Here is a 23,710-nt window from a genome sequence, read left to right on the forward strand (position 1 = left end):
TTTCTGCTCTGATTGTTAACGTGAGACGAGTCTGAGTAGTTATCCTATTTCCCATATTTGTGTTAGTCTTTGAAGGCACCGCCTCTCCATTTCGACCTTATCTGGCGCATGCGCAGTCCCGCGGGTCTGACCTTCACTGGAGTAACCATGTTCGCCCGGACCAGCGCGTTGGTTTTCGCCCCACAATGGTAAAGTTAAACTCCTCCAAACGCCTTCAGAACAACATTCACCTTTATTCTAATGTTTGTGTGCTTGATAGATATGTTTTGGGTAGTTGCGCTTGGCGTTTTCAGTGTAATATCTGCAGTTATTGAGTACAAGGACGTGCAGGCCGCGGTAATGAATGACAGCGGTGTGCTAACGGCTAATGCTAACGTGGCATCTGCTTATTAAACCTCCGTTATATTTCACATTTTATTTACACGAGTCTGTTTAGAAGTGGTTCTGTTATGTCTATAGCTTGTATCAGTTAAAGGAATACAGTTAAAGCTCACCAAGTGTCAAAGTTAGCGGACGCTAGCTTGCGGCACGTTAGCTTTAGCAGCGAAATAAATCAACATTCAACTTTGATTTGCGGATAAAAGTTCGTGCTGATCGGTGTTCGTGATGCTGTGACGCTCTGCGTGCAGCCAAAACTCACATGCACTGTCTGTGTTCACAGTGGGCAGGTCAGGAACATGGCTACCCTGAAGGACAGTAAGTACTGAGACCACTTGTGCAGAATAACACAGAACAATTAAAAAAACACCAACAAAATTCACAAACTGTGAATAATATCATGTTCCACTTCTCTCCTCAAGGACTCGGCAGGGAGCTACAGAAACCCACTTCTGGGCTGTAGTCACATGCACCAAATCAGATTATAATTGTTTATGAATGCATGCGTGCAAATCTTTTGATTAAAATAAATAAAATGAACAACCAGATTATACAGTCAGGGATTTTAAAAGCATATTAAGTAGATCTATGTGATAGCTTTTCAAAGACACATCAAGGTTAATGACATTGTCTCATTTACAATATGATGGTTAAAAACAAATTAATGAATAATTATCAGTCCTGTATTAGCTGATAATAAAGCAATAAGATAAGTTTATTAAGCTCAAAACTCTTAATTATTTTACCTTAAGCACGTGTAGATACTTGATCATATTGGTTATAAATGGTATTATTGTTAATAAAATCAAGTTTTAATAAACTGATGACTAAGAAACCGATTCCAGCTAAGCTGTCGAATGAAACACTAAATGACTTGAGGTGTTATTTCTTCATTCACAGATGATTTATATCTAAATGGACTTTATATTTTCGTCCACTGTTGTTCAGCTGTGTCAAAAACTATAAAATCAAATTACAATTTAATAAAAAAGAGTAAACAGTGTAATTACGAAAAACCCTCTAACAACCCTGTGTTTGTTTTTTCCTCCAGTCACCATTCGGTTGAAGTCCATCAAGAACATCCAGAAAATCACAAAATCCATGAAAATGGTGGCTGCTGCCAAGTACGCCCGCGCTGAGCGGCAGCTGAAGCCGGCCCGTATCTACGGCACCGGCGCTCTGGGTGCGTCCGAACATCTCCGTCACGGTGAACAAAAAATGATTTTGAGCTTTTTATTACATGAAACTAACCTGCGACACTTCGTCCAGCTCTGTACGAGAAAGCTGAAATCAAAGCGCCCGAAGACAAGGCCTCCAAGCACCTGCTCATCGGCGTGACCTCCGACCGTGGGCTGTGCGGCGCCATCCACTCCGGCGTGGCCAAGACCATCAAGAACGAGATCGCCAACCTGACCGAGTCCGGCAAGGAGGTGATGGTGGTCAACGTGGGAGACAAGCTGAGGGGTCTGCTGCACAGGTGGGAGGGGTTTCATCTCGTCTGACACACACACACACACACACACACACACACACACACACACACACACACACACACACACACACACACGACCATTCATCTGTTCTGCTTAAGTTCCGCAATAGACAAGTTATAACAATAATTAATACACTTTGCAATATTTATTTTAGTTTCCTACAAGCAGCTAAATGAAAAACTTGAGTTTTTCTAACTTGTATTTTAACGTCAATCACAGTGTGAAGAAATCCAAGTCTGCTAATATCTGCTAATAATAGAATTAAGAAAATACTTTTAACTCAATGCAAAAGCCTCCTTTTTTTTTTTTTGGTCCATCCGGAATTTTCTCAGTGTTTCAGTTTATGTTGTTAAAGTGATTTTAATTCAGGAGCGACATTCAATCCAGTAAAATGACCAATGTAAAACCACAAATGCAAAGTTTCTATCTTGTTTTCTTTCCAAAGGGAACTTTTAAATTCTATCCACCTTTTAAACAACTTGATCTGAACATCCTGAAATTTCTTTTTAAATAATCCAAAATTAAGATTCTTTCATTTGTGTTTAAATACTTTCAAGTCGTTAAACGAAGCGGAATTCTATCAATATCAAAACCCCAATAATAATAAGTACATGTGGGTTTGTGTAAATGTAATCCAGAGTGTTTCATAACACAAAGTCATCATTCCCTGGACATTCAGTGGAAAGTTTTCCTCTGGTTTCCAGCCTTAACCTCGGCGCCGTCTGAAACTGGCTCCGGTTTAGTTTTGGTCTTTCGTCTCACCAGAACCCATTCAAAGCACATCATCCTCAACTTCAAGGAATTGGGCCGCAAGCCCCCGAGCTTCGGCGACGCCTCCATCGTCGCCACCGAGCTGCTCAACTCGGGCCACGAGTTCGACCAGGGAGCCGTGGTCTTCAACCGATTCAGGTACGAGGCCTCCATGTTTCATTCCAGCAGCTTTGAAACACAAAGCGAGCCCAACTGAGAGCCGTCTCCTCCTGCAGGTCTGTCATCTCCTACAAGACGGACCGGAAGCCGGTCTTCTCCAATGACACCATGGCCAACTCAGGTAGACAGCGGCCGTTTGTTTTACAAGGAGCAGGGTTGTTCAGATTCGTGTCTCACCTCCTGGCCCCCTCCTTTCAGAGAACATGGGCATCTACGATGACATCGACGCCGACGTGCTGAGGAACTACCAGGAGTTTGCTCTGGTCAACATCCTGTACCTGGCCCTGAGGGAGTCGTCCTGCAGCGAGCAGAGCGCCAGGATGACGGCCATGGACAGCGCCAGCAAGAACGCCTGTAAGAGATGGAGGGTTTTAGGGAAGATGTTCTTTTCACAAACATTTCAGCTCCATAAATAAGCTGTGTGTGGAAAGGACCTATAATCTGATGTGTCCTTGAACGCATCGCAGCCATTCTGAGCTGAAGCCTTTTCTTTCTTTTGGATTAGAACGATAGATAAAACTTCAGTTTTATCACTTGAATGTTACTGTCGGTGTGATTTCCTCTTCTGACGTTGTTATCCTTCCTCCTCCTCCCTCATCCCTCCTCCTCCTCCTCTCCAGCCGAGATGATTGACAAGCTGACGCTCACCTTCAACCGTACCCGCCAGGCCGTCATCACCAAGGAGCTCATCGAGATCATCTCCGGAGCCGCCGCTCTGTAAGTCTCCTCTTATTCCCGCTGTCTGCCTCCGTCCGTCCTTTTCATTACCGCCCTCCTTCACTCTGCCAACTTCCTGACCTCGGAAACCTTTCTCCTCCTCCCAACAGATTCCCTCTTAGCTATGCACCTCTTTCTTTTTTTTAATTTCTAAAAGCTGTCACATCCTTTCATGACTAATTCTCCTCTCTGACCCCGTGCTGAACTCAGGACCTGAGGCTCGTCTTAAAGACGGGAGGTAACGCTGCCGATCCCTCCGGGGAAAGTTTAACGAGCTTCCTCTGTAGGAGTGTCACAGATTCTCCCCTCTTAACAGACCAGATGCCCTTTAGCCTTAGCGGAGAACTCCCCGGGTCTGAAAGCCGCCCTCGGGTCTTCTCACTGTTGTTTCTCTCTCTTTGCAGATAAATGGGCCAGATCGTCGTTTGCCTGTAGCTCCTCAAAGTACTTCGGACACGCCGCCGTCGAGTCCAGTGAACGTTTGTGCTTCTATTTGTAAAATATCCAGAGAAAATAAACCTCCTACTCAGAACCTTCCTCCTCTTCATCGGTTCCTGTATCTCCCAATAAAGTACTGAGACGAACGTTAGCGCTTTTTATGGTTCATGATAAACGTCACATCTTTTATATTAGAACACTTAAGGATCAATTTTAAAACCTGCAGTCATGGATTCTGTTCAGAATTTACAATAAACTCATAAATAAACTGATAAATCTGCAACGTCGCACCAACAAGCAGATGAAAACCTGACCAGCCACTTTTATTAGCGACATGTATGAAAGCTGATCGGCCAATCACGTGGCAGCGACTCCACGTTTCCAGATGAGCTGCTGGAGTTCCGCATGAGAATGATTATCGGACTCTTCACATTCAATCCGCTGGGATTTTCACCCACAACCGTCTGAAGTTCTGAAAACGGGGTATTTCCAGCGAGCAGCAGTTCTGAGACAAAATGCGTCGGTATCGGAAGAGAGTGGATCGACTGGTTGGAGACGATGGATGGCTTCTGGAAGCGGAGTACACTGAAGCTGAAGGCCGATGGCAGCAGAAGCTGCAGCTGAAGTCCACACAGGATCACCAGAGAACGTCTGAGGAGTCTCATTCAGGCTGGAGGGTCACAATTCATCACAAGCATGAAAACATGGATCCATCCTCACTGTTATCAGGGAGGTGTTCTGACCCCAGCTGGAAAACACACCAGTGACAAACTCACTCCACAATAAACCTCCACACTCACCAGATTTCACTCCAGACGGCACAATGGGCACGTGAAGAGACGGGAGATTCACATCCCGGGTGACGATGATGGTGTCACTGCTTCCAGCCCCGAACACAGAATCAACAGGTCCGATTGGGAAAATGAAGTTTCACCTGCGACCTAATAATTTAGCTGATGTGGGAAGTGAAGAGAAAGAAGCTTCATAGTGTTGAATAATGTCTCCCAGCACTTTAAATGCTTTCACACACATTAACCCCACTCATCCTGTGAGTTTAGAATTCTCCTGCTACATCACACATGAATCTTAAACATTTACATTTTTCTCCCTCAAATAAATGCAAGAATACAGATCTAACATCTTTAAACATAAAACATGCAAAGAACTTATCAAACTGCACGTTTGAGATCCTCCATGGATCCTTCCATTCCTATGGAATTAACAGTAGAATCCCTCGGCTGAACATTCCCAGGTGTTACAATACTACTACTGTATACTACAGTCTGTCTGCAGCCTGTCGGGAAGCTTCATCTCTGGAGGGATGTAGTGATATAAGTCCACCAGATGGCGCTGTTGGATAACAAATGTGTCTTATTTTACTCCAGAGTGTCTCTGCACCTACTTGAAGCTCAAAAGTGACCCTCTGAGGGTGAATACTCCCCCCCCCCCCCCCCCCCTAAAAAAAAAGACTTCATATTCCTGGATGACTGTAGTTTGAGATTATTTATTCCCACCTGATCTGAATTCAGAGTCTTTCAATCGATTTTACGCTTTTATTTATTCTGTTAATGCGAACTGAACTCAGGAGGGCCGATCCATGGCAACAGTTTCTTCTAAATATAGAAAGCAGAAGGTCCTCGTGGTATGCATGTATTAGTCTCTCTCTCTCTCTCTCTCTCTCTCTCTCTCTCTCTCTCTCTCTCTCTCTCTCTCTCTCTCTCTCTCTCTCTCTCTGTGTACATGTCCTGCAGACCTTGTTTGTCTATTGTATTTGGGCTTGTTATTGTTTACTCCTGAGGGGAGTCGGGAGCGATTGCATCTGAACACTGAAATTACAGCGATGCCAGACTCTGATAAACGCAGTCAGAGAGCAGCAGCAGCCCACCCCACCCCCCACCCCCACCCCCCCCAACATCCTCCTCCATCCTGCATGGCACAGATGAGGGTGAGGAGGGGTGAGGAGGGGTGAGGAGGGGTGAGGGAGCAGGGCGGGGCCGGGGGTGGAGGGTTTTTTTCTCATCTTGGGAAAATGTTGATGTTTAGATTTGAGTGTTTTTTCCAGGATCTGCTGCTTCAGTGAGAAAACGAGGCCTGGCAGTCGTCCTGCGTGACATAAAGGCTCAGAATCAACCGTTCAGGGAACATTTAGGAACTTATTCACAAAGAGAATTTCCACCGATGAAAATAATCGTTTCTCCTGTAAAGTAAAAGCAGGAAACACGAAGCTCCTGTGGTGAGAATCAGAACCAAGTGAAACACGCAGAGCCTGTCCTGTCGAATGTCCTCAAGGTGCAGATGTTTCTATGGAGGTAAATCTCCTTCAGTTAGACAATGATCTCACCGTCTTATGAATATTTCCTACATTTTGAATAAGAAGCGCTGGGAGAGGATCCCAGAAGACATTCTGTTGGTAGTTCCTGCTAATAAATGTCGCTCTGCTCTCATGAAACAGGTTTAGTTCACTGTTGATAATCACTTAAAAAAAAAAAAGACATATTACTAGAAAAATTTGATTTTCTTTCTTTCAGAACATTAGAGCCAAATATGCGGACGTATGTTCCCACAGGTGAGTTCCCGTAGTTCTGTTAATAGATGATAAGAGACAAAAAGCACATGCTGCACGTCATAATAGACTTCGTCTTCATCAGGGGTGTTAAACTCATCTTAGGTCATTTTCGGTTCGTTCAAACTGTCATGTGATGTTTTTAGCATCAATTTTCTATCCAAGCTTCACACAAGATGTTTCACACTGTCGCAGTCGGTCGGCGTCTTCGTCCCACATTTAACATCTGCTTCTCTGTGTGGAGTTTGCATCTTATTGTTGAGGGAGACATCTATTAAGGTAAAAATCCTTTCAACAACCTCACAGCAGTTTCCTCTTTGTGATCTCTGATGAGGATGAGGAAGGGTGAGGAAGGGTGAGGAAGGTTGAGGAAGGGTGAGGGACTCCATGTTGTTCTAGAGGACAGTATTATCATGACCAGTGAAATCACTTTACTGTAACTAAATGTCATTATGGGGTATTTTTAATCAAGTATGTAAGTTTAATTCTACTTCAGTATAATTCACTTCATCTCTGCTTTTAATCTATTTGAGTTATCAAATCTTTTGGCATTTCTATTTATTCTGTGTGGAGGGACACTTTGGTATTGATAATTATTTCTATTCTATTCTATTCTATTCTATTCTATTCTATTCTATTCTGTTCTGTTCTGTTCTGTTCTGTTCTGTTCTGTTCTATTCTATTCTATTCTATTCTATTCTATTCTATTCTATTCTGTTCTGTTCTGTTCTGTTCTGTTCTATTCTATTCTATTCTATTCTATTCTCTCTATTCTATTCTATTCTATTCTATTCTATTCTATTCTATTCTGTTCTGTTCTGTTCTGTTCTGTTCTATTCTATTCTATTCTATTCTATTCTATTCTATTCTATTCTATTCTATTCTATTCTTTTCTATTCTGTTCTATTCTATTCTATTCTATTCTATTCTATTCTGTTCTGTTCTGTTCTGTTCTGTTCTGTTCTAATTTTAACGGTTTTTATTGCTCTTCAAAAAGACCAATAGTGTATTTTCTATGCATTTCATTTGTTGTTTGAGGAACGCACCATTGTGTGAAGCTGTTTCTAAATAAAATCTGTTGATTTGGAAGTACTGCAGTACTTTTACTGACAATTCAAGCAATGAAACATTTTTTACTTGCGTCCAAATTATTCCCCCTGTAAAAGTGAGATCCCTGCTTTAGAGCTGCTCCAATTAAAAGCGGGAGTGAAACCCTCCTCCACCCGGCAGGAACAACTTCGTGTGTTTCTATTCTTCCGCTTCTATTACTTTGTTTTATGAAGAAAAGTGTGTAACCGTGTTAATGTGACAGCCGTAATGAAAGGGCGCCAACATCTGAGCGAGTGGAGGGAAAGAAAAGGTGTGTGTGTGTGTGTGTGTGTGTGTGTGTGTGTGTGTGTGTGTGTGTGTGTGTGTGTGTGTGTGTGTGTGTGTGTGTGTGTGTAGCCAGTGAAGACATCTGAACATTGTGTTCGGGGGTCTGTATTAGCTTCACCTCGTTATCGGCCTCCTCCATTGTGGCCTGACGGGAGGAAAATGATTAGAGGAGCAGGTGACAATGGAGGACGAGACGTCTGCCTCCACCCGGGCGGCTCCACCGCCAGGGACACTCAGGAGAAGAAGGAGGGGTGTGTTTCAGAGGAACTCCATCCATCCATCCATCCATCCATCCATCCATCCATCCATCCATCCATCCATCCATCCATCCATCCATTCACACGGCATCTATCATCCATCCATCCATCCATCCATCCATCCATCCATCCATTCACACGGCATCTATCATCCATCCATCCATCCATCCATCCATCCATCCATCCATCCATCCATCCATCCATCCATCCATCCATCCATCCATCCATCTATTCATCCATACATCCATCCACTCATTCACTCAGCATCCATTCACACAGCATCTATCATCCATCCATCCATCCATCCATCCATCCATCCATCCATCCATCCATCCATCCATCCATCCATCCATCCATCCATCCATCTATTCATCCATCCATCCATCCACTCATTCACTCAGCATCCATCCATCCATCCATCCATCCATCCATCCATCCATCCATCCATCCCTACAATAAGGTAATCACAGAAAAGAGGGATGAAGGTGTGTGTGTGTGTGTGTGTGTGTGTGTGTGTGTGTGTGTGTGTGTGTGTGTGTGTGTGTGTGTGTGTGTGTGTGTGTGTGTGTGTGTGTGTGTGTGTGTGAGAGAACGGCATAGTCTCTCTGATGTAGTAACGCCACTACATTATCTCCCCCTCCTCTCCTCCTCCATCCCCCCCTCCTCCTTATCTCAGTGCCCCCCCCCCCCCCCCCCCCCCCCCTCTTTTCTCTTCCTCTTCCTCCCAGCCTTACACAAAGCTATCTGCTCCATGGACTTTTCTGACTATTTATGTTGGACAAGGTCAGGATCGTTTAAAGCGCTCCTGCCTCTCTCGGCCCTGCAGATGAGATAGCGCGGGGTAAAGGAGGGAGAAGCGATCGATTCCCGCCGCCACGCAGATTTATTCCCGCCCTTCTCCCCCCTTCTTCCTCTCATCTTCCTCAGTGCAGCGAGCCGGAGGGGTCACGGCCGCCTCCTGCTCATCAGTCTCCTTAACACACAGCGGACTTTAAAATACAGTAGAGGCCCTTAAACTGACCACTTTACTCTCCTCCCCGGGTCCAAACCAGGGGCCATCCTCCCATCAATCTGAGGGGGGGGGGGGGGGGGGGGGTGGGGGGGTGGGGGGGGGATTTAGACAGGGGAAGTGGCGGCCTGTATCATTCACAGGGCCGCTTTACAAACCAAGTGAGGCACTTACTCAGGGGGGAAGGTTTGATGGGTGGAGGTGCCTGTCTGGGAAAGTGGGATGCAAATAGTCAGCGGAGTTATGTTGTTGGAGGTTCGGGGTGTCGGTCAAAGATGAACATCAGCTTTTATCCTGTCGAATTCTCCGTGGAGTCAGTAAAACTTTACTCTGTCCCATCAAATCAAGTGTAATTGACCCCAATAAATCACAGTATTTGCTTGTAATGGTGTAGCTGTACCTTATAATCATAAAATCATTAAATAAATCTTCTATGTTTTTCTTTAATGTGACTCAAATACGTCGTCCAAAGTTCAAAGTTGCAACCAGCAGCATCATTTTGAGAAGAAATTCTAATTTTTACTTAATTTTCCAAAGAACTGAACTGAAGCTGAAGTCTGTTTATTGTCATACGAACTGATGCAAAGATGTTTTTTCTTTAATGAGATTCTTCTTAGTCAGATTCTATATCGCTTGGTCCTTCCATCCTACACGATTATATATCTGGACATAAACAAAAGCAACATACAATTCCTATTTCCAACTCATGCTGGCATCATGATTGTACAGTTAACACACATATGATCTATGTAGAGGCGGTTTCACATCATCAAATCTGACTGTCACTCAAAGGAAATTGGACTCATCTGCAGTAGTATAAGTATGAAACAGATTGAATAATAATATAGTGAAAATATAACAATGAAGATCAACACATTTCTGCCAAATCGATGATTTTTGCTGCAGCTTTGACTGTGTTAATAAGAAATTAATGTCCAGTGTCGATGTATTTCTTTTCCGGGGGTTACAGTTCAGAGTGATGATGAGAGAAAGAGAATGTCATTTATTATTTCATTGTTATGTTGTTTAGAACTATTTCTTTTGTCGTTGGTTATTGTTGTTTGGGTGTTTTGGTTTGTAAGCTGCACACGTTGTAGATTATTCTATAGAATTTATAGAATAAGCAAAAATAATCAGCTTCTTCCTCATCTTGGTCATTTAAAGTGAAAGGTATTTGCTGGTGTTTGTGTTTCTATGTGTTGAACTATGACTAGAAAAAAACCACAAACTGTTTTAAATGTAGTAAATCAAAAATATACTGGGTGTTCAATATTTGAGAAGCATCTCTGTTATTTTATATTTTTTGGAAACTGCAATAAAATAAAATAAAATCCACTCTGACACACTTCCACTGATCCACAAGCAGGAAAATGGACCAAACCATTCTGGAGCAGATGGGGGGGGGAGTGAGTCTTTAATGCTATAAATTTAATATGTAATTAGCACGAGTGCTTTCTATTTACATTTTTAAAGTAAATAATGTCTGTAAATTATATTTTGAAAGAAGGTTGATCTGATTTCTGCTTATGAATCATTGTTAGACTTATTTTTAGTATTATAAGTGAAGCCTTAAAAATCATAATTAACCAGTTTGGTAATAAAAATATGACACAGATGAGACACGATGACATGTGGCAAATGGGTTCTACAGGAGAAATAATACAAGGACATTAATACAGGTAAATAAAAAGCGTGAAATAACAGCACAAGAGTCTATTTAGTGGTAATAACTTGTCATTTTCTCCAACTAGAGGCAATAGTTTAATTCATTTGTTTTACAAATATTTCCAAGCATTTGTGTTTGCTGCACTCATTGTTTACTGTGTTCAATACACTGATACTTTTCATCTAAATAAATCACACAATAATTCTAAACAACAATGTAATATATGTAAGATATTTTCAAAATGATAATTTACATCAACAATTCAATAATGACTGGAACGTGGAGAAAAACGGGAGGAAAAACACATTTTAGTGAGAAAAGTAATACTGAGCGTTGTGGATGTTTCTGTCCATTCAACTCCGACTATGTGACAATAAAGACTTTAATAGACAAATTGACACGTTATATAATAGGTTATATAATAATCCGTGGCTCTGATTAGAAGCATGTTGCTGTGCAAAGAGCTTGAAGTCATTTTGGTGCGTGACAGCTAATAACTTCGGCACTAATTTATTCAAAGTTGCAGAAAATAAGTTCACTTGATGACCAGAAATCCCTGATGATTGTGAGTTTAGTTTTTTTTTTTCTTCTTCTTCTTCGTTATCTTGTGCGAGCAGTAGTTGTCATAATCACTGACAGACCTGAGGACACGGAGAGTGTGCGGTGGAAGGCGGGATGGCGGCGATAACTCGCAGTGAGAAGCCGTTCACGTGTGTGGAAGCAGATCATATCGTCTCATTAGATTCACTGCTCATAGAGGGCCGGCGGAGCGTGAAGCTGCGTGTCGTCGGCTTTGTCTGGCTGAGCGTTTTGTTTGTGAGAATACTTACATATGTCCTTTTCATTTTGGTGTGTGTGTGTGTGTGCTTGTGTGTGTGTGTAAGAGTGTGTGTGGGATCCTCTGCCACTCATGTCTTGGGTTACTGTGTTTCTGGCTGTATGATAGATGGCTCAGCTCAGCCGCAGGGCCCCAGCCTGAGCTGCCGGACAGCATGTCGCTGCCAGTTTCCGCCTCTGTGTGTGTGTGTGTGTCTGTGTGTGTGTGTGTGTATGTGTGTGTCTGGCCAGTTCCGACCCCCCACTGCAACAGGATAGGTGGGTGAGGATGCCCTGGCAACGTGCTTGCTTGTGTGTGCGTGTGTGTGTGTGTGTGTGTGTGTGTGTGTGTGTGTGTGTGTGTGTGTGTGTGTGTGGGTAGGTGTGTGTGTGTGTGGTGTGAGCTGCGAGCGGCCCGAGGTCCATGTCCTGCTGAGTGTGGCGGCCCCGGCCCTTTCCTGTCCAGACCACACGTCTAACCAAAACCCAATGTGTCCTTGTGCGAGTGTGTGTGTGTGTGTGCGTGTGCGTGCGCGTGCGCGCGTGTGAGCCTCTGCATCCAGCAATTATACTTCCTCTTAGGACCTCATCTAGTGCTTATTTCCTTTGACATGGTTATTTGATCGTCTTTCAGGCTGTAAACTGTCCAAAAATACAAATAATTTTTTCTGTCAAACGTTGAATCTTTAATTATTATTTGTCCAAGTGAGAGAGCAAAGGAGGCGGCAGCGGCATGGGTGAAACTTCTGTCCATTTCTTCTGACAAATTTACTCTCTGAAAATTCAAATATGTGTAACAAATGAGAAACTTTTTTGTCTTTTGGAGCTTCATGGAGCAAAAACTGTAAAAGACTCAGAAACTGTAAAAAATACCAAAGATAAAACCCTTAAAAATACTATTTAGGGATATTCAAAAGAAACACAATAGCAACAGTCTGTCAAAGCACAGAGTGACAGTTTACTTGGACCAAACAGTGTTTAACAGGACAAAAGTCACAAACGTTTCCTGATTTGCCTAAAAACTTTAAAGACATTTGTCTAAAAATTCCCGCAAATATGGTCCGAAATGCTCAGATGCAACTTGTTGTGTCTATAGTCAAATTTTAGTCGATAATCAATCAATTTAAATGATCCTTGGACAGGAACATAAACGCACTATGGAAAGTTACGTGTGTGTAAAAAATAAAAGTCAAAATCTGTGGTTACCACAGCCCGGCGGTCACCTTGATAAACATACTAATTATTTTGTGATGAATTAATAAGAGTTATGAATGTGTGTAGAACCGCCACAATGATATACAGACGTAGTTTCTTAAAGTGACACTTTGCTCATTGTGTCCATTTAACTGAACTGTGAAACTGTGTTTCTGAACTTATGTGTAAATGACAACATGGTGGTTGTTAATAATGAGCAAAAAGAGTAAGAAATTGTACGAAATGTAAAATTTTGTTATATAAAAAAAATGCCAGAAAACTAATACAAAGTGATAATTCTCACATTTAAAACAAACTGAAGACGACAAGTCTTCATATGCAGCTGCTGGAACATCAATGGTTTTATTTTCAGTAATTCAGTTGATTATTTAGAATCAGTTTACCATTTTTTTGCTCCTAAAAAGTGAATAAACTCAGATCGGGAAAAGGCAGCCCCCTGACCCCCTTGGATTTTCGGTTTCAGCCATAAAATCAGTACATTTTCACATCTGTACCACCAAAACCACAGATTTGTTCCTATTGGTCGTGTAGATTTCCTCTCTGATAGCACACAAACCCGAGAAGTGGGATTGTGCAGTCAAACCCTGGCTGCTTCCTCCTCCTCCTCCTCCTCTTCCTCCCCATTCTTCCTCCCTCTCTCCAGCGCTGCCAGCAGACACTGTGTTTCTCAGCGTAGTGGAGATTATAGCCGGGAATGACAAGCACGCCGTCTGATACCATATCCGCTCTGAATTACAGATCAGCCCTTTTTAAATGATAGTTTAAATACTTGCTGCAGGCTGCGAGTTTTCACAGGGTCTTATTTCATTGTTATTATACTAGTACCATATTTTTGTTAGAAAATCAGTGTTGGCGCTTATTTAAATGAGGCAAAGTGGAAGCCGATATACACTCCAGTGTGTTATTTTACTGTGCCACTTTGGAAAATCCCTCAGTACACACTCCCCCCCACCCACCCACCCACCACCACCACTACCACCACCACCACCAATACTACACACACACACACACACACACACACACACACACACACACACACACACACACACACACACACACACACACACACACACACACACACACACACACACACACACCCTTCTTTTAAAGGCGTACTTGGTGGAAATTAAAAGGAAGCACAGTGAAAAGGACAAAAGAGAAAGGACAAATTGTAATTAGTTTGATTTCTGTGTGTGTGTGTGTGTGTGTGTGTGTGTGTGTGTGTGTGTGTGCGCGCGCTTGGAAGCGAGGTTGGTGGAATCCATTAAGGGTTAGGAAAGTGGTCTATGCCTTTGATTACCTCCTTTACAGGTTAATGTGTGTGTGTGTGTGTGTGTGTGTGTGTGTGTGTGTGTGTGTGTGTGTGTGTGTGTGTGTGTGTGTGTGTGTGTGTGTGTGTGTGTGTGTGTGTGTGTGTGTGTCATTCTGATCATTGCAGTAATGTCTATTAGCAGCTGTTTTGACTCCTCTCTGAAGAACACTGTGCAGACAGGAGGTCAGGCTGTGCAGGACGGGGCGGTGCAGTGCCAGCAGCGGTGTGCTAGGTGGCGCTGTTGCCCCAGACATGCTCCTGGTTTTGGATAAAAGGTCCCTGGGTTTCAGTGGCAGGCTCTGAGCTCTTTGTGCTTTGGCGTTTCATGATGGGATTCTCTGGAGAGCAGAGGATGGAGAACGACACTCCTTCCCCCTCTAACCCTCTCTCTCTCTCTCTCTCTCTCTCTCTCTCTCTCTCTCTCCCTCACTCGGTGTTGGAATACACCCCAACCTTGACATATTGAGAATGAAAACGACGGTTCCACATCCCATGCTTGCTTGTTGACAGCGTTAACACTCTTTTCATGTGTGTTTTGATAGCTGAAAATGAACCATATTAGAGTGTTATGAAAAATTCTGTTCCCAGTGTGTGTGAGCATGTGTGTGTGTGTGTGTGTGTGTGTGTGTGTGTGTGTGTGTGTGTGTGTGTGTGTGTGTGTGTGTGTGTGTGTGCGCGCGCGTGTGTGCGTGCGTGTGTGTGTGTACGTACAAGGACATGCATTTCCTTTAATACATGCATGTGTGTGTCTGTCTGTGTGTATGTCTACATAACTCCGTCTTTTAGACAGAAAATCATATTTGTTTACCTCCACACACACACACACACACACACACACACACACACACACACACACACACACACACACACACACACACACACACACACACACACACACACACACACACATAGGCGGTCTAACAGAAAAGTATGTTAAATAGCCCCGGGGGGTAAATTCATGATTTCTACCCTCCCACTTGTTCTCTCACTCTCTCTCTCTCCCTCTCTCACTCCCTCCCTAACTGTCTCACCCCTCTGTGGATCTCCATCATACACACAATTATTGATTATTTCCATTTTTCAACATTTCTTCTCTACATATTTGGTCTCCACATGGTTTAAAAACATAAAAGTGGTTTTGATTAAAAACTTCCAATCATCTTCTCTAAGTTAACCACTTTCCGAGTGGGAAGTTCCCAGTTGGACAGCCCTCAGAAGTGGGCCTTTACCACTTTAATTGACGCACTATAAAAGCAAGTGCTGCTCCCAATATTACGCTGGGAGAACATGGATGAGGCCTGAGTCTCGTCTAGAAGGAATATTCTTGTGTATGTTGGACGTGTCGGACGGGAGCAAGGAACCTTATTCAGACAAAACAAGACAAAACAGTCTGAACATTCACATGCTGTGTCTCCACAAGCTGTGAAAATAAAATGAGATTAATATAATTAATATGGATGTGATTTATATTCAGAATATACAGTACATACCACCTGTGACCACTAGATGTCTCTGTATGACAACAGAAAGCTGCTACAGTTACAGCTACAAAAACCTCCATCTATCTATCTATCTATCTGTCTGTCTGTCTGTCTGTCTATCTATCTATCTATCTATCTATCTATCTATCTATCTATCTATCTATCTATCTATCTATCTATCTATCTATCTATCTATCTATCTATCTATCTATCTATCTATCTATCTATCTATCTATCTATCTATCTATCTATCTACCTACCTACCAGATTTCTTTATTTATTTGCAGGGCATATAAAACACAAATAACCAAATAAAAACAATTAATTAAACATAAAATTATGCTTTACATAATAAACAAGAATAAAAATGGTTTGTTTGATTCAATGAAGAAAACCAAGCTATTTCTTTATGTGTTTATTTACATAATTAATAATGAATAAAATTGACCTAAAACTGAAAGTAATGAATTTTTAATAATTTCATGTTGAATGTGAAGATATTTAATTAGAAATTAACTATTTATGGATATGATCCCTCATTATCCATCCATCCATCCATCCATCCATCCATCCATCCATCCATCCATCCATCCATCCATCCATCCATCCATCCATCCATCCATCCATTCATTCATCTATTTATTTTTATCTAAGATCATCCATTTTACATTAATTTAAACATTTTATTTAGAAAGTATTTATAGTTTTTTTTAAATAGTATTTAGATAGTGCTTTCTTGCGCATAAGTGTATTTCTGTGTGTGTGTGATGAGATTTTTGAGTCTTTATGGGGATTCTTTTTCTTCTTCTGTGTAAAACGTGCAGTGTAAATAAAGTTCGATTGAACGATAACAGACCACGGTGGCGTCTCTTCCTAATGACTCTCACTTCCCGGCTGTTTGTGTGTTTAAACTCCCCCCTGCCCCTGCCAGAGTCCTGAAAACTCCATTTGTATTCCAGAATATTTAGTCTGCGCGTTCGCTCCATTGACTGCGCGTCAGACGAACAACCGATGCTGCTTTCGCATGTTGCTCCCAGGATCTTAGAGCATCTTCCTCCCGCTGACTAACTAGTAACGGTCAACAAGTGTTAACGTTCACACCGGTGGAGTTTTAGTTGGAAAAAAGAATCAAAGTTCAGCTCTTCCAACTTGTTCTCAAGCGAACATACAGTATATTTACATTTCTGACACTTCAGTATTTAGAATAATGGTTTATCTCTTATCTTTCACCAGATGATTGAGTTGAATGAGGGGAATGTGAATAAAGGCATAAACACGTTGCTGCTGGATGTGAGATTCTACCCTGTATTCCTCCTACGCTTCGTCTTCCTGCCGTCGTCCTCTCACCTCCGAGGTTTCATTTTCCTCCTCCCAGACTCCATTTCCTCCCTCGGTTCACAGACGCCTCTCAGATAAGGGACGCCGCCGCTGTATGTGTACAAAAACACACGTGTGAAAGTGATGAAAAGACGAGATGTGTACTGTACACCTACTGGAAGTCTCTCTTCCTCTTGAAGTTATGGATCGCCTCGGGCTCGCAACACAAAACCCATTAAATTGGACATTTCTCACTTCCCTTTGCATGTCATCACGGCTCGGTGAGAGACTCAAATTCTGAAAAATGTCAGTTTGTCCAGCTCTGCGAGGGGAAAAACCACTTTGTTTTAAGCTTTTTGGGGTTAATACCTGATCCACAGAAACCAGTGAGGAATGTGCTTTTTAAATAGTCAACTCTTACCGTTCAGTAAAATTAGTGCATGACGCACCATGCAGGTAACTTGTACCACGTAAAGTACGTAGCTGCATAATTTCTAAAGGACATAAAAAGGTTAATTTTCCACATTTCCTTCTGCTGGCTGCCGATTCCCACACTCGTTCACCTTTTCCCACATCCTCAGAGTGTAAAGTCCAAATGAAACAGAGATATTCATGGCTCTTCTCCACGAGCATAAAGACCCGGACCCCTCCTGCCCCGGCCATTCAATTAGCCACAGCGGTGTGTGTGTGTGTGTGTGTGTGTGTGTGTGTGTGTGTGTGTGTGTGTGTGTGTGTGTGTGTGTGTGTGTGTGTGTGTGAGGGTGCAAACTATTGCCCTGTCTGAGCAGCCAACCTCAACTAAGGGCCAGGCTCAAACACCGGCTTAAAGCTAACCAGGTCACAGCCGATGGTGTGAGAACTGAGGGCTGTGCACCGTGTGTGTGTGTGTGTGTGTGTGTGTGTGTGTGTGTGCGCGTGTGTGCGTGTGCGTGTGTGTGTGTGTGTGTTTGGTGAAGAAAGAAAGCTCCGATCACTTCCCTATACATCAGTGTTTGTGCAGGTGTCTTGCCAAAAACAATACTTGCTACCTGTCATTTTTCCCATGATGTCAAACACAGAGGTGTTCTAGGGTGTGTGTGTGTGTGTGTGTGTGTGTGTGTGTGTGTGTGTGTGTGTGTGTGTGTGTGTGCGTGTGTGTGTGTGTGTGTGTAGTTTATTTTTTACCCCAAGTGGCTTGTGTACGTGCCGTATCTGCTGCAAAGGCCATGTCTTTCAGCAGTGCGTGTGTGTGTGTGTGTGTGTGTGTGTGTGTGTGTGTGTGTGTGTGTGTGTGTGTGTGTGTGTTTTCAGAAGCTGTCAAGCCACACTGATTTTCCTGCTGCAGCTGTTGGTTAATCAAAGGCCGACGCGACACACAAAGACAAGTTTCAACATCCAGCTGCTTCCCTAATGAGCCTGTTACCGTTCAGACTCAGAGTTTCACACTCGCGGCCTCTTAACGTGTGTTTAAACACGATGATCTCACAAGAAATGTGACACATTATTGAAAAATTTGTCTGTGTATGAAATCTCCATGGGAGAAATTAACATTTCCATTATTTGCTTTAACACCCGTTTTAAACTTACAATGCGTTTCCTGGAATCACACACACACACACACACACACACACACACACACACACACACACACACACACACACACACACACAACCTAATGGTAATCTATGGCATGATGGTTAGAAGCTAATGCTAATGCTAATGCTATTGCTACGTCCAGTGGGACACTTTTCATCGTGCTATCAGCCTCATTTCAGCTTTAATGAGGTTCTTCTTCTCTTGTCAGTAAGAGTTTAATGAAACAGGAACAGTTTTGGATGATGCTAATGCTAACAGTGGCTCTGTAGGAGGAACCAGTTAATTCAGGATTAAAAACTCCCTGCTTTTTCCGCCTGTGCATCACAAACACAGGAGATATTTGTTCACGTCGAAGACGTGACAGACGTTTTGCGACGTTGTTTGTTCTGTCCTGCCGACGATCAAACGTCGATGCTTCTCATATGTCTGTGAGGCGGCTTGCTTGTCGGGAAGACAGCAGGAAGCAGCTCAGCTCTGAGGAACTGTAAGCAAAGTTCACAGATTATGTTACACCGAGTTGGTTTAACTAACTGAAAGTCATCACTGATAGCTGGGCGTCGCCACTTCTCCCAAAGTGTGTGTGTGTGTGTTTTTGTGTGTGTGTGTGTGTTTGTGTGTGTGTATGAACCTGACTCTTACCACTGTGTATTCCTGTGTTTCACTTCATCATCCGTCTCTGAGCAACGTGTCACCGTCCGGGTCCGACTTCGTCCTAAAGTCTGAGACGTTCTCCTGCGGGTTGTTCATCTGGTCGTCACTGCTCACGGTGACCTCACGGTGACCTCGCGGTGACCTTTCGTGGATCACTTTGTTCTTCACACTCATTCAACAACAGGAGGAGATGCTATCACGCGGGGCCTGTTGCAGAACAACATGAACTTCATCCTCGGCGGAAAGACAGCCGGGCTTTAGCGGCTCGACTGGAGCCGTGTGGAGTTGAACCTCGGTGACAGACAGTTCCCACCATCGCGGTTCGTACACGCCGTGTTTCCGCAGTCTGCCATTCCCAAAGCTGGCGGAGTGTGAAGACATATAATTGCTTCATGAAACCTAACTAGGTGATATGAATAATCTGTCACAGGAGGAGGCCACCCGGCCTCCATGCCAATCACTGGAGTGTCCCGGAGTAGTGAAGCGTGGCCAAAGCCAAACCTGTCCATCCGGAAAAGAAAAGAAAAAAAAAAAACATATCTGTCCTTCAACTTCGCCTTTTTTTCCCCCTGAACCCGCCGTTATCAGACCAAAGGGCTCAGAGTGTGTGTGGATTCATTGGAGACCTTCTGCCCATCAGATAGAGGACCACCAGCCTCTGATTGGTGTGTGTGTGTGTGTGTGTGGGTGTGTGTCTGTGTGTGTGTGTGTTAATCTCACTCGGGTACAGGTTTTGAAATTCCTCACAAGACAGCAGGAACAGAAAAAACCCCAAACGGAATAGAAACCTGTTTGATAAACCGTGAAACAAAACAGGAGTTGAAACACGAGGCCCGCGGGCCGAACCGCCAACAATGAAACGTCCCCGTGAACTTAATGGAAATGATTTCCTCAGATTGTAAAGTGTTGGGATGCATCAGTACTACTTTTTTTTAAAGTACCAGTATTAACCTTGAGCTACTTGCCAATACAGAGTACCGATACTTACTACAGTATCGGTACAATGGATTCATTGTATATACCCTGCCATAGTTCAGGAAAGCAGAGCGCAGCCAATAGTTTTGCAGATAATCCATCCATCTTTCCATCTCCTATACTGAACCATCCATCATCCATCCATCCATCCATCCATCCATCCATCCATCCATCCATCCATCCATCCATCCATCCATCCATCCATCCATCCATAATACAAATAAATTTTGATACCTTGGAAATGCAGCTTATAATTGCAGTTTTGAAGGCCTCCCACCATCGATATACTAATCTAAATAACTTGGTTAATCTGGTGACTAAACTAAACTAATCCAACTTTCTTTTTTTAAACTGTAGATTCATTCCAATTAGAGATATCAGGATTATGTAGACATGTCAAACATGAAGACAACCATTATGTTTTGGTAAAACTTCCACTTTTTTCCAGTGTTATGGGGAAAATAGTTTCTTATGAAAACTGAAATAAAGAAAACAAATCTTTAGGCCTGATAGCATTCATTACTGATTTTTGCATGTTTTATATGCAAAACTATTGATGCTCAGCAGTGTGTAGACAATCTTTAATAGAAGTCCACTTGCAGATTATCACATTTTTTGGAGCATAACTGGAAGAATTTGGGTCATTTTGGCCAATTTCACACTTTTGACACATAATTCATACACATGCACATATTTACACGACTATGGCGCTCTGCGACCGAAGGTGTTTTAAAGCGTGGCCTACAAATAATCAATTAATTGTAATTTTACCAATATAAAGCCCGAAGGTGTTCACATTGTTGAATCGAAGTTTAAATTGAGATGGTGAGAAAGTGTGTAAAACGGTGAACGAGGGAAACGTTATGTTCATTTAAGTGATGAAAACTGTTTCCTCGTACCGTTTGACCCGTGAACCTGCATAAAACACCGTCTTTCTCTGCTGTAATGAAGATTTCTGCAGCCGATCTCGCGTCAAGACTTAAGGCAGCTGTGAAAATGAATGTACACCTCCAGGTCTCTTCCCATGATCCCCTGGTTTAAAGCCCCCCTCCCACCCCCCCACCTCCTGCCACCCCCCCACCCACCACATAAACCCAAGTCACTCTGCCCGTCTCACTGATCTTATCAGACCCATTTCATTTACTATGCTGAACTGGCCTCTGTGAGTCATTACACACACACACACACACACACACACACACACACACACACACACACACACACACACACACACACACACACACACACACACACACACACACACACACACACACACACACACACACACACACACACTGAGGACACACACCCAAAATCAGAAATCCGCGGCGACATTTGCTTTCCTGTCCACTGTGAACATGTGGAACATTTACCACATCGCTTGTGTGTTTTCATCCGCAGAAACGCATGTATACCTTGTGTGTGTACGCGTGTATTCAGAGACGTGTGTGTGTGTGTGTGTGTGTGTGTGTGCTCTCGTGGCTGGCTCCGCGCGTTACATATGTGTGTGTGGATACAGTATATAACGTGTTTGTTTTTATCAGTGATCTTTAAGCTGGGTCATGTGTTGTTGCTACACATTTCATCATCCTGCTCCCTTATCTGCTGTTTTCATACACAACTGCTGTAATACTGTTATAACACACACGGGCTCACAATATGGCAGACTCCCACCATATAACGGTAAGCCGGTAAAGATAGTTTGTAGGAGGCAGAATGAAGGAGTGGAGGGAGAGAATAAAGGAGGCAAAGGGAGGGAAGCTTTGAGAGAGGGATAAGGCGGTGGAGGAGAGAGCTGCTGTTGTTGTTGTCGTCTCTGCCGATGCTGGCGACTGATGTGCGGACGGACCGAGGCTGGAACCTGTCGGCGATGTGATGAATGAAGTCCCTCTGATCATTTCTGCAGATTATTGCACATATCTCATCCTGCATGCCCCACATACTGTTGTTTTGTCTGTGGCGTTCTTTTAAATGTGGCGCTCCGTGGTGTGTTCGTGTGTCGTTTGTTCTGAGGGTGGCTGCCGGGTCACGACGGCTCGTATCAGTCTGTGGCTTCGCAATACAAATCTGTAACTTTACCTCCAGTGTAGCAGGGCCGGGAACGATATTCAAACTGTGAACTGAAATTGGTTTCACGGCGAAGTCGAGTTACCAACTTCTCATGTTCTCAGGGGCTCTGAGAAAATTCAGATTGCTCTAATTTGATTTACAGTATTAACATTTTTCCCACTATTCAGTATCAAAGTCACTTTCTTCAAACCTTAAATGACCACATCGGCCGATCATGTGACTGGAAGACACGTCACAACCAAAATGGCGAGCTGTGTTATTTATTGGTTTTTGTTTTGGCCTCTTTAGTAAAGTCCTTTCTAAATAAGGCTCTCATGGTCCCAGATGTTTACATGCACTAATATCGTGGTGCAGAACCGAAAACATGTCACAATTACTGGGTGTGTGATTGAGTTTCTGCAAATCTGTTGCGAGCATCTCCAGAAAAGTTTCAAACTGCCAAATGTGAGTTCTTTTTTTTTTTTTTTTGTTGTGGAAATCACTGAAAGTTACATAAACGTTCTCACCGTTATGTGGCGCACAAAGAGGAACAGCTCACAAATTCATCGGTGGACGTATCTATTGTTTACCTTCCTCCTTTTTGGAGGTTTTGCACTTCAGGACGGTGGCATCAACCAATCACAGGGTAGAGAACGAGAACCACGTGTTGTGGAACGTCTGTGTTTATGTCTCCATTAGGGACGTTACGACACATCATGAGACGGACAAAAAGTCACTAGCAACGTGTAACGAATTAAATCGGCGGGATAAAATAATGCATTGCAAGTCAAACAGCAGAAGGTGTGTCGCTTGCTGGGCAGTTGCTTGTGTTGCTTCCCTGATTAAAGTCCCACGTCGCCACGTGTTCTACGTCCTACGTCAGGGTTCCCCAATTCCGGGCCTCGAGGGCCAATGTCCTGCATGTTTTAGGTTTCTCCCAGTTGCAATATTTGTCTATTTATGTATTTTCACTGCCTGCTCAGTACTACCTTATAATTGCACCCTCCGGGGACAAGTAAAGTCGTTGATTGATCGATTGACTGATTGAAAAAGGGGCGGGGCTTCCTGCCAATATATCTTTTACTCAGGAAAATTACTAAAATGGTGGAATATCGCTGAAGTTGTGTTATTGTTGCAGTGACAAGGTTTATTGATTATGCTTGTTAGTTCCGATTCTTTTGTGTCACCTGAACGCACCGTCAGAGGGAGTTGGTCTGTGATTGGCTGAGAGTGGAGAAGGGGGCGGGTCAACTGAGTCTCTGTGTGTGTCTGTTTGGAGGAGAATGAAGCGGCGGCCTGGTTCTGTTTAATCATGAAGCGGCTTTACAGAGAAGAAACTCGTCTTGTTGGACGCTACAACAGTAACGCACAGTGACTTGGATAAGTAACTTTAATCTGATTACTGGTTTAGAAATAGTAACACGTTAGATTACTCCTTACTGAAAAAAAGTCATATGAGATTTACCGGCATCACTGCTCAGGAATAAAAAT

General features: G+C 43.2%; 1 protein-coding gene across 2 annotated transcripts; it reads left to right on the forward strand.

Annotated features, from left to right (window-relative positions):
* Positions 1-83: 83 nt before the first annotated feature.
* atp5f1c (ATP synthase F1 subunit gamma) lies at positions 84-4,050 on the forward strand (the record flags this gene model as incomplete). 2 transcript variants are annotated; one of them, XM_080492016.1, is made up of 9 exons in its annotated part: positions 84-188; positions 662-696; positions 1,430-1,561; positions 1,648-1,855; positions 2,637-2,780; positions 2,858-2,922; positions 3,000-3,155; positions 3,422-3,518; positions 3,923-4,050. In XM_080492016.1, 9 exons carry the CDS (start codon positions 109-111, stop codon positions 3,924-3,926), a joined length of 921 nt encoding a protein of 306 aa, XP_080348142.1. The 2 variants fall into 2 exon arrangements, with proteins under 2 accessions (XP_080348142.1, XP_080348143.1); XM_080492017.1 differs by lacking the exon at positions 3,923-4,050 and having other exon boundaries at positions 109-188; positions 3,422-3,522.
* Between the last annotated feature and the right edge of the window lie 19,660 nt (positions 4,051-23,710).

Source organism: Lipophrys pholis, assembly GCF_963383615.2.
Source record: "Lipophrys pholis genome assembly, chromosome: 22".
Classification (NCBI taxonomy): Eukaryota; Metazoa; Chordata; class Actinopteri; order Blenniiformes; family Blenniidae; genus Lipophrys; species Lipophrys pholis.